Source organism: Ranitomeya imitator, chromosome 7 (genome assembly GCF_032444005.1).
Source record: "Ranitomeya imitator isolate aRanImi1 chromosome 7, aRanImi1.pri, whole genome shotgun sequence".
In the NCBI taxonomy this organism is placed as follows: Eukaryota; Metazoa; Chordata; class Amphibia; order Anura; family Dendrobatidae; genus Ranitomeya; species Ranitomeya imitator.
Genome location: NC_091288.1, coordinates 226314975 through 226326530, shown reverse-complemented (window position 1 = coordinate 226326530; position 11556 = coordinate 226314975). Strand labels below are relative to the sequence as shown.

The 11556-nt window shown below is 52.7% G+C and overlaps 1 protein-coding gene across 2 annotated transcripts in view; it reads left to right on the top strand.

Annotated features, from left to right (window-relative positions):
- The first annotated feature begins 351 nt into the window (after positions 1–351).
- The window catches only part of SLC5A2 (solute carrier family 5 member 2), a 66122-nt gene continuing 54917 nt past the window's right edge, over positions 352–11556 (top strand). For both annotated transcript variants that reach the window (XM_069735265.1, XM_069735264.1), the window contains exon 1: positions 352–594. In XM_069735265.1, the coding sequence (XP_069591366.1) occupies positions 403–594 (192 nt within the window). In that variant the 5' untranslated portion in view covers positions 352–402. The remainder of the gene's footprint in view (positions 595–11556) is intronic.

Genomic DNA, 11556 nt, shown 5'->3' with positions numbered 1-11556 from the left:
TGTGGAAGTGGAGCAATGGTGGCTACTTGGCTTCTATTTTAGATTTCTCTGTAATAATAATAATAATAATCTTTATATAGCGCCAACATATTCCGCAGCGCTTTACAGTTTAACAGTTTCAAGCACAACAGTCATAAGTAATAACGTTAACAATACACTAATTAAAGCACAATAAGCCGCCCCTGCTGGTGAGAGCTTACAATCTACAATGAGGAGGGGAGATACAAAGTACAGGTGTGTATTCACAATGATGTATTTACAATGAGGGTCCGGCCATCTTCAGGGGGTGGGGGATAGGTGGAGATAGTGAATGGGCGACACACACATAAGCGCAGTGATCAGCACAACGGTGATCAGTGATTGAGTCTTGCGGCCGAATGACAAACTAAGTACAAGAAGTTAATGTTTAGAGTTTTTACCAGAGGACGAGTGAAGATACAGAGCAACCTCTGGGGTCACACGAGACGGAGAGGAGCAGTCACCATGAGCACTGCGTCCCCAGAAACCTCCCATGCTCCTGCTGCCATTAGTAACCCTGCCGACATTTCCGTCATCATCGGATACTTTATTATCGTTATTGGAGTTGGCTTGTGGGTAAGTGGCTGGGCGTCCGTCTGGAGGACTAGCGAATGGGCGTCTTGGACTAGCTGATGGCAGTGGACTATCGGATAGGCGTGGTGGACTAGCTGATGGCAATGGAGGACTTTCCGGTAGGTGTGGAGGACTGGCGGATGGGCGTGGAAGACTAGCGGATGGCAGTGGAGGACTTTCGAGTAGGCATGGAGGACTGGCGGATGGGCGTGGAGGACTAGCTGATGGGTGTGGAGGTCTAGCGGATGGGTGTGGAGGACTAGCTGATGGCAGTGGAGGACTTTCCGGTAGGCGTGGAGGACTGGCGGATGGCAGTGGAGGTCTAGCGGATGGGCGTGGAAGACTAGCGGATGGGCATGGTGTTCTAGCTGATGGCAGTGGAGGACTTTCCGGTAGGCATGGAGGACTGGCGGATGGGCGTGGAGGACTAGCGGATGGCAGTGGAGGACTTTCCAGTAGGCGTGGAGGACTGGCGGATGGGCGTGGAGGACTAGCAGATGGCAGTGGAGGACTAGCTGATGGGTGTGGAGGTCTAGCGGATGGGTGTGGAGGACTAGCTGATGGCAGTGAAGGACTTTCCGGTAGGCGTGGAGGACTGGCGGATGGCAGTGGAGGTCTAGCGGATGGGCGTGGAGGACTAGCGGATGGGCATGGGGGATTAGCTGATGGCAGTGGAAGACTTTCCGGTAGGCGTGGAGGACTGGCGGATGGGCGTGGTGGATGGGCGTGGTGGACTAGCGGATGGGCGTGGAGGACTAGCTGATGGCAGTGGAGGACTAGCGGATGGGTGTGGAGGACTAGCTGATGGCAGTGGAGGACTTTCCGGTAGGCGTGGAGGACTGGTGGATGGCTGTCGAGGTCTAGCGGATGGACGTGGAGGACTAGCGGATGGGTGTGGAGGACTAGTACTCTAGTGTGTAGGCAGATCTACATCTTTAGATGTTTCTCTCTGGCTATGTCTTCCTCTGCACGTAGATCTTAATACGCTATCCTGCTGCACCCTCCTTCTGTGCCCTCCATCTGTGCCCTCCTGCACCCTCCTTCTGTGCACTCCATCTGCGCCCTCCTGCTGTGCCCTCCTGCACCCTCCATCTGAGCCCTTCTGCTGCACCCTCCTGCTGTGCCCTCTGTCTGAGCCCTCCTGCTGCACCCTCTGTCTGAACCTTCCGTCTGTGCCTTCCGTCTGTGCCCTCCTGCTGCTTGTCATCACTTTACTTGCATTGTAGCTTATTGTTTCCCTGTTTTCTCTAATGTTCTGTCCGTTCAGTCTGGAAATGATTTTACTTTGAATTTTGATGTAAGGAAGTCGATGTGAATACTTTTCTGTCCAATGATGATACAATAGTATTGTCGGAGTGATACCTTTATTGGCTAACCAGAAAATATGTTTGCAGCTTTCAGAGCACCGAGGCTCCTACTTCAGGCAGGACAACAAAATACTCCTAGAATACTTTTATCATCATTGGGCAGAAAAGGTTTCACATTGATTTTTCTGGCTAACACGGTACCACAATGTAATTTGTTATTGTACATGGATGTAAGGAAGTGCAAGTAACATGGACGACGTGTCCTGGTGCTCATAATGCTCTTAAACTATGGAAAAGAGAGCTCAGAGCCCTAGAGGAGCCCAGTGGTGTCCTATAGAGTGAGGCTCTGCTCCGGTAGGCGATGCTCTGCAGGCTCTGCTCCGGTAGGCGATGCTCTGCAGACTCTGCTCCGTTAGGGCATGCTCTGCAGACTCTGCTCCGGTAGGCGATGCTCTGCAGACTCTGCTCCGTTAGGGCATGCTCTGCAGACTCTGCTCCGGTAAGGAATGCTCTGCAGACTCTGCTCCGGTAGGCGATGCTCTGCAGACTCTGCTCCGGTAGGGCATGATCTGCAGGCTCTGCTCCGGTAGGCGATGCTCTGCAGACTCTGCTCCGGTAGGCGATGCTCTGCAGACTCTGCTCCGGTAGGGGATGCTCTGCAGGCTCTGCTCCGGTAGGCGATGCTCTGCAGACTCTGCTCCGTTAGGGCATGCTCTGCAGACTCTGCTCCGGTAGGCGATACTCTGCAGACTCTGCTCTGGTAGGGAATGCTCTGCAGACTCTGCTCCGGTAGGCGATGCTCTGCAGACTCTGCTCCGTTAGGGCATGCTCTGCAGACTCTGCTCCGTTAGGGCATGCTCTGCAGACTCTGCTCCGGTAGGCGATGCTCTGCAGGCTCTGCGCCGGTAGGCGATGCTCTGCAGGCTCTGCTCCGGTAGGCGATGCTCTGCAGGCTCTGCTCCGGTAGGCGATGCTCTGCAGACATGCTCTGTCGGTTTCCTAACTAATGATCTGCGTTACATGTTCCGCTCCTGGTGAATTTTGCTGATGAGGAAATTGCTATTCATTTGGATGCACATGGAGAGTTCTGGCTTCTTCCCATAGAGCAAGTGGATTCTGGGGCCCGAGCCCCCATCCTATGTGTCCTATAGAGGAGCCCCCCGTGTTACCCTATAGAGGAGCCCCCCTTGTTACTCTATAGAGGAGCCCCCATGTTACCCTATAGAGGAGCCCCCCATGTTACCCTATAGAGGAGCCCTTGCCCCATGTTACCCTATAGAGGAGCCCTTGCCCCATGTTACCCTATAGAGGAGCCCCCCGTGTTACCCTATAGAGGAGCCCCCCATGTTACCCTATAGAGGAGCCCCCGTGTTCCCTATAGAGGAGCCCCCCATGTTACCCTATAGAGGAGCCCCCCATGTTACCCTATAGAGGAGCCCCTGCCCCATGTTGTCCTATAGAGGAGCCCCCCGTGTTCCCTATAGAGGAGCCCCTGCCCCATGTTACCCTATAGAGGAGCCCCCCGTGTTACCCTATAGAGGAGCCCCCCATGTTCCCTATAGAGGAGCCCCCCCGTGTTACCCTATAGAGGAGCCCCCCATGTTCCCTATAGAGGAGCCCCCCGTGTTCCCTATAGAGGAGCCCCCCGTGTTACCCTATAGAGGAGCCCCCCCCCCCCCCGTGTTACCCTATAGAGGAGCCCCTGCCCCATGTTGTCCTATAGAGGAGCCCCCCGTGTTCCCTATAGAGGAGCCCCCCGTGTTCCCTATAGAGGAGCCCCCCATGTTCCCTATAGAGGAGCCCCCCATGTTACCCTATAGAGGAGCCCCCCGTGTTACCCTATAGAGGAGCCCCCCGTGTTACCCTATAGAGGAGCCCCCCATGTTACCCTATAGAAGAGCCCCCCGTGTTGCCCTATAGAGGAGCCCCCCATATTACCCTATAGAGGAGCCCCCCGTGTTCCCTATAGAGGAGCCCCCATGTTACCCTATAGAGGAGCCCCCGTGTTACCCTATAGAGGAGCCCCCCATGTTACCCTATAGAGGAGCCCCTGCCCCATGTTGTCCTATAGAGGAGCCCCCCGTGTTCCCTATAGAGGAGCCCCTGCCCCATGTTACCCTATAGAGGAGCCCCCCATGTTACCCTATAGAGGAGCTCCTGCCCCATGTTGTCCTATAGAGGAGCCCCCCGTGTACCCTATAGAGGAGCCCCCCCATGTTACCCTATAGAGGAGCCCCTGCCCCATGTTGTCCTATAGAGGAGCCCCCCCGTGTACCCTATAGAGGAGCCCCCCCCATGTTACCCTATAGAGGAGCCCCCCATGTTGTCCTATAGAGGAGCCCCCCGTGTTCCCTATAGAGGAGCCCCCCCATGTTACCCTATAGAGGAGCCCCCCATGTTGTCTTATAGAGGAGCCCCCCGTGTACCCTATAGAGGAGCCCCCCCCATGTTACCCTATAGAGGAGCCCCCCATGTTGTCCTATAGAGGAGCCCCCCGTGTTCCCTATAGAGGAGCCCCCCATGTTACCCTATAGAGGAGCCCCTGCCCCGTCTCACAAGCAGACGCGGGTGCTGACCTCAGATGTAGCGCAGCCGGTTGAATTAGACCCTGAAATTCAGAGGACGCCATCAGTCTCTCCGGGGAATTGGCGTGCCTGATCAGACATCAAGCGGGCGGCAGTGCTTCATACCGGCGAGGTCCGGAGCGGGGATCACTGGCGCTATTGACCTGACCGCGTGCCCAGTAGGCAAACAACGTCAGAACCAAGGCTGAGGCCTCACTACTCGGGGTCATCACGGGCTCCAGGGCGCTTTCTACAGACCGATAACCATTTCTGGGATTAATATTCCCATAGACACAAGGCTGCAGGTCACTGCAAAAATCAATAAGTTACATATTCAATTGTGGGACACCACAAAAGAAGAGCAAGTGAGGAAGGAGAAAAAATGTTTCAAAGGTAATAACTTTATTGAAACAATATGTTAAAAATAGTACAGAAAGCATTAACATGGGGGAGGAAAATGGAAGGGGGAGGGGGTTTAAACCACCAGACTGGAGAAAACGGATCTGCACTATACCATGGAGGGTTAAAAAGTAAACACAATAGGAATATGATGGTAGTAATTATACAAAGGAATAAAGCAGCCTAGGTACAAAGAACAAAATCCACATCGAGCAAAGCGTAAACCCCAGATGCATAAAAAGTATCCTATTAATGGGTTAATGTCCAGGCGCAAGTACATGTCTATCCAGGACTACAAGACAAGGAAGAGACCTGCTAATGTCCTAGAGAGTACGCCCGCAATACAGTGCCCGAGTGGAAAAGACCCGCTAATGTACTAGAGAGTACGCCCGGAATACAGTGCCCGAGTGGAAAAGACCCGCTAATGTACTAGAGAGTACGCCCGCAATACAGTGCCCGAGTGGAAAAGACCCGCTAATGTCCTAGAGAGTACACCCGCAATACAGTGCCCGAGTGGAAAAGACCCGCTAATGTACTAGAGAGTACACCCGCAATACAGTGCCCGAGTGGAAAAGACCCACTAATGTCCTAGAGAGTACACCCGCAATACAGTGCCCGAGTGGAAAAGACCCGCTAATGTCCTAGAGAGTACACCCGCAATACAGTGCCCGAGTGGAAAAGACCCGCTAATGTCCTAGAGAGTACACCCGCAATACAGTGCCCGAGTGGAAAAGACCCGCTAATGTACTAGAGAGTACACCCGCAATACAGTGCCCGAGTGGAAAAGACCCACTAATGTCCTAGAGAGTACACCCGCAATACAGTGCCCGAGTGGAAAAGACCCGCTAATGTACTAGAGAGTACGCCCGCAATACAGTGCCCGAGTGGAAAAGACCCGCTAATGTCCTAGAGAGTACACCCGCAATACAGTGCCCGAGTGGAAAAGACCCGCTAATGTACTAGAGAGTACACCCGCAATACAGTGCCTGAGTGGAAAAGACCCGCTAATGTACTAGAGAGTACGCCCGCAATACAGTGCCCGAGTGGAAAAGACCCGCTAATGTCCTAGAGAGCACGCCCGCAATACAGTGCCCGAGTGGAAAAGACCCGCTAATGTCCTAGAGAGCACGCCCGCAATACAGTGCCCGAGTGGAAAAGACCCGCTAATGTCCTAGAGAGTACGCCCGCAATACAGTGCCCGAGTGGAAAAGACCCGCTAATGTCCTAGAGAGTACGCCCGCAATACAGTGCCTGAGTGGAAAAGACCCGCTAATGTACTAGAGAGTACACCCGCAATACAGTGCCCGAGTGGAAAAGACCCGCTAATGTACTAGAGAGTACGCCCCTATTGAAGAAGCTACGGCGAAACCACACTTGTCGGGCGCACGGGAACCGCATCTGCACTGTATTGCGGGCGTACTCTCTAGTACATTAGCGGGTCTTTTCCACTCGGGCACTGTATTGCGGGCGTACTCTCTAGTACATTAGCGGGTCTTTTCCACTCGGGCACTGTATTGCGGGCGTACTCTCTAGTACATTAGCGGGTCTTTTCCACTCGGGCACTGTATTGCGGGCGTACTCTCTAGTACATTAGCGGGTCTTTTCCACTCGGGCACTGTATTGCGGGCGTACTCTCTAGTACATTAGCGGGTCTTTTCCACTCGGGCACTGTATTGCGGGCGTACTCTCTAGTACATTAGCGGGTCTTTTCCACTCGGGCACTGTATTGCGGGCGTACTCTCTAGTACATTAGCGGGTCTTTTCCACTCGGGCACTGTATTGCGGGCGTACTCTCTAGGACATTAGCGGGTCTTTTCCACTCGGGCACTGTATTGCGGGCGTACTCTCTAGGACATTAGCGGGTCTTTTCCACTCGGGCACTGTATTGCGGGCGTACTCTCTAGTACATTAGCGGGTCTTTTCCACTCGGGCACTGTATTGCGGGCGTACTCTCTAGTACATTAGCGGGTTTTTTCCACTCGGGCACTGTATTGCGGGCGTACTCTCTAGTACATTAGCGGGTCTTTTCCACTCGGGCACTGTATTGCGGGCGTACTCTCTAGTACATTAGCGGGTCTTTTCCACTCGGGCACTGTATTGCGGGCGTACTCTCTAGTACATTAGCGGGTCTTTTCCACTCGGGCACTGTATTGCGGGCGTACTCTCTAGTACATTAGCGGGTCTTTTCCACTCGGGCACTGTATTGCGGGCGTACTCTCTAGTACATTAGCGGGTCTTTTCCACTCGGGCACTGTATTGCGGGCGTACTCTCTAGTACATTAGCGGGTCTTTTCCACTCGGGCACTGTATTGCGGGCGTACTCTCTAGTACATTAGCGGGTCTTTTCCACTCGGGCACTGTATTGCGGGCGTACTCTCTAGTACATTAGCGGGTCTTTTCCACTCGGGCACTGTATTGCGGGCGTACTCTCTAGTACATTAGCGGGTCTTTTCCACTCGGGCACTGTATTGCGGGCGTACTCTCTAGTACATTAGCGGGTCTTTTCCACTCGGGCACTGTATTGCGGGCGTACTCTCTAGGACATTAGCGGGTCTTTTCCACTCGGGCACTGTATTGCGGGCGTACTCTCTAGGACATTAGCGGGTCTTTTCCACTCGGGCACTGTATTGCGGGCGTACTCTCTAGTACATTAGCGGGTCTTTTCCACTCGGGCACTGTATTGCGGGCGTACTCTCTAGTACATTAGCGGGTCTTTTCCACTCGGGCACTGTATTGCGGGCGTACTCTCTAGTACATTAGCGGGTCTTTTCCACTCGGGCACTGTATTGCGGGCGTACTCTCTAGTACATTAGCAGGTCTTTTCCACTCGGGCACTGTATTGCGGGCGTACTCTCTAGTACATTAACGGGTCTTTTCCACTCGGGCACTGTATTGCGGGCGTACTCTCTAGTACATTAGCGGGTCTTTTCCACTCGGGCACTGTATTGCGGGCGTACTCTCTAGTACATTAGCGGGTCTTTTCCACTCGGGCACTGTATTGCGGGCGTACTCTCTAGTACATTAGCGGGTCTTTTCCACTCGGGCACTGTATTGCGGGCGTACTCTCTAGTACATTAGCGGGTCTTTTCCACTCGGGCACTGTATTGCGGGCGTACTCTCTAGTACATTAGCGGGTCTTTTCCACTCGGGCACTGTATTGCGGGCGTACTCTCTAGTACATTAGCGGGTCTTTTCCACTCGGGCACTGTATTGCGGGCGTACTCTCTAGTACATTAGCGGGTCTTTTCCACTCGGGCACTGTATTGCGGGCGTACTCTCTAGTACATTAGCGGGTCTTTTCCACTCGGGCACTGTATTGCGGGCGTACTCTCTAGTACATTAGCGGGTCTTTTCCACTCGGGCACTGTATTGCGGGCGTACTCTCTAGTACATTAGCGGGTCTTTTCCACTCGGGCACTGTATTGCGGGCGTACTCTCTAGTACATTAGCGGGTCTTTTCCACTCGGGCACTGTATTGCGGGCGTACTCTCTAGTACATTAGCGGGTCTTTTCCACTCGGGCACTGTATTGCGGGCGTACTCTCTAGTACATTAGCGGGTCTTTTCCTATCGCCACAACAGCACCCCTACGAGAGAGGGGATCCGCCCACCTTCCGGACAGGAACCTACAGGATTTACAGGGGCGGTCCCCCTCACCACTCCAGTTTGGGTTCCTGTCCGGACGGCGGGAGCCTGCAGCAGCAGTCTTACCCGGGCCTCCATGCCTCCGCGCGGTATCTGTTAGGAACGGCGGAATCGGTGGCTCGGAAGCAGCGTCGGGGGTGTCCTGCGTGCAGACCCCCCCTCGTCTGGCCATACGGAGCGCGTCCCAGGAGTCGGGCAGTGCCGTCCTGGTCCGCGGTTGAGCGCGGTGTGCAGCGTCCACACCGGCGCTGGTGAACCCGGAAGTAGTTGGTACGCTTCCGGGGTAAGCCGGGGGAGGAGCGCTGCAGCGCTGTAAAAGAGCGACGCCTAGAGCAAGAGGCGCGCAACTATGTCCTCAGTAGGGGACGCCGAGCGCCCTCATGGAGAGGGAACGGAGCAGCGCAGTAAGAGCGGTAGCAGCCGCTCAAGAAGAAGCAGCAGCAGCAGCGTGGTACGGGGGCAGCAGCGTGCGAGCGCCCCAGCGTCACATTTGGATCCTACTCCTCCAGAACCGGTATTCACAGAATCAGCCTAATGGTGAGTGTTAAATCAGACACCTGGTGCTGATATGGTCTGTTATTTGTGCTTTGTTTTAGGGAAAAAAGACCACAAAATCTAAGCACAAGCAATGTGCTCTATGCATGACACCAATGCCTGACAGTTATACTAAAAGGCTGTGTCAGGCTTGCATATCCCAGACCTTAGAAGAGGAAGCTCCCCTTCGGTCATCAGACCTCAGAGCGGTCATCAGGGAGGAAATTAGCTATTTCCTTAGAGGCAGCCGCCAGGAAAGGTCGGGCAGGGACATATCGCCAGGATCTAGTTTGTCCCTGCAAGAAGGGGAATGTTCCCGCTCCTCATCTCCATCCTCCTCAGATGAAGAGGGAAGGCCTTGCTTCTCGGTGGACAACATGGACATGTTAGTTAAAGGAGTCCGAGCTACCATGGGTGTTGCAGAGAGCAAGGAACCAAGGTCCGCACAGGACATAATGTTTGCGGGCTTGTGCCAGAGGAGTCGTAAGGCGTTCCCGGTGGTGGATACGGTTAAGACTCTTATAAAGAGAGAATGGGATAAGCAGGATAAGGGTTTCCTTCCATCATCAGCTAAAAGAAGGTATCCCTTTGAAGATAATGAGCTGGCAGAGTGGATGAAAGTCCCGAAAGTGGATGCAGCGGTGGCTTCTACATCTAAAGCCGGTACCTTGCCGCTAGAGGACGTGGGCCTTCTGAAAGATCCATCGGATAGGAAGGCGGACATGTTTTTGAGGAAAGTTTGGGAATCAGCTGCAGGGGCGTTTAAACCTGCTATCTCTAGCACGTGTACGGCTAGATCCGTCATGGTGTGGATATCCCAACTGGAAGAACAGCTGAAGTCCAAGGTGCCCAGGGACAAGATGCTGAACTCTCTGTCGCAAATACGTGAAGGGGTGGCGTATTTAGCGGACGCGTCAGTGGACTCTTTAAAATTGGCGGCAAGATCAGCAGGCCTCTCAAACGCTGCTCGCCGTGCCCTATGGCTTAAGACCTGGAAAGGGGATGCCCAGGCGAAAGCTAAACTGTGTACAATACCGTGTAGGGGTGAGTACCTGTTTGGCCCGGTATTGGATGACATCCTAGCTAAGGCTGAGGATAGGAAGAAAGGTTTTCCTAAAGCTTTCAATCCTACCTTTAGGAATACCTTCAGGAGACGCTTCCAATACCGAAGACCTTACCACAACCGAGACTGGGAACCATCGGACCCAAAAAAGAAAGGTTCGGACTTTAACGCTTCATCATCTTCCTCAAGAAGAAGAAGAAACTATCGTTAATAGAGATCTTCCAGTAGGGGGCAGGTTAAAATTCTTTTATGCTCAGTGGGCCAGAATAACTTCGAGCAATTGGGTTCTGGGTATAATCAATTCAGGGTTAAAATTAGAATTCCGGGAAAGACCTTCTGAATTTTATATCTTGACTGCCCCTGATTCCTTAGACCAACAAAAGGCCCTTGAAAAAGAGGTCCAAATGTTAAGACGAAAGAAAGTCATAGTAGAGGTTCCAAAACACCAACAGGGGAAAGGGTTCTATTCCCCTTTATTTTTAATCTCCAAGCCAGATGGATCCTTTAGAACCATCATAAACTTACGGAGATTGAACAAACATCTAGAGTATCATACCTTTAAGATGGAATCGATTAAATCGGCAACTAAACTTCTCTTTCCCAGATGTTATATGACAGTCCTGGATTTAAAAGATGCGTATTACCATCTGCCCATTCACCAGGATCATCAACAATTCCTCAGAATGGCGGTGCGCTTAAACGACCAGGTCAGACACTTTGTTTGCTGCAATGCCCTTTGGTCTATCCATGGCACCGAGGGTGTTTACTAAAGTCATGGCAGAAGTAATGGCCTATGTCAGAGAACAGGATACGTTAATTATACCCTACTTGGATGACTTCCTGGTAGTGGGGAATTCCTTTTGCCAATGCAGTACTCGCCTAAATCATGTAATATCTTCCTTACAGGACTTGGGTTGGATAGTCAATATGGAGAAATCAAAACTCGACCCATCAACAACTCAGACTTTCCTAGGTATTCTGCTGGACTCGGAAGTGCAACAATGTTTCCTTCCGGAGGAGAAAAAGCAGAGGATTGTGCACAAAGTCAGTACGGTAACAAGGAAGCCAGATCTGACTTTAAGAGACGCCATGTCCCTTCTGGGATCTCTAACGTCCTGCATACCAGCTGTCCAGTGGGCCCAATTCTACACTCGAGTGTTACAGGCCCAAGTCTTGGATACAGAGAAAAGTCTTCAAGGGCAATTAGGCGGAAGACTCAGGCTGTCCACCGCCACTCTACACAGTCTGAGATGGTGGTTAAACAGAAGACATTTAGAGAAAGGAGTACGCTGGAGTGTAGTACCAGACAACACGGTCACAACCGATGCCAGTCCAATAGGTTGGGGAGCTCACATAGGAGATGTTTGGACTCAAGGGCAATGGTCTCTCTTAGAGGCTCAAGAGTCCTCAAATTGGAAAGAGCTCACAGCAGTAAAGAAGGCCTTACTCAGGCT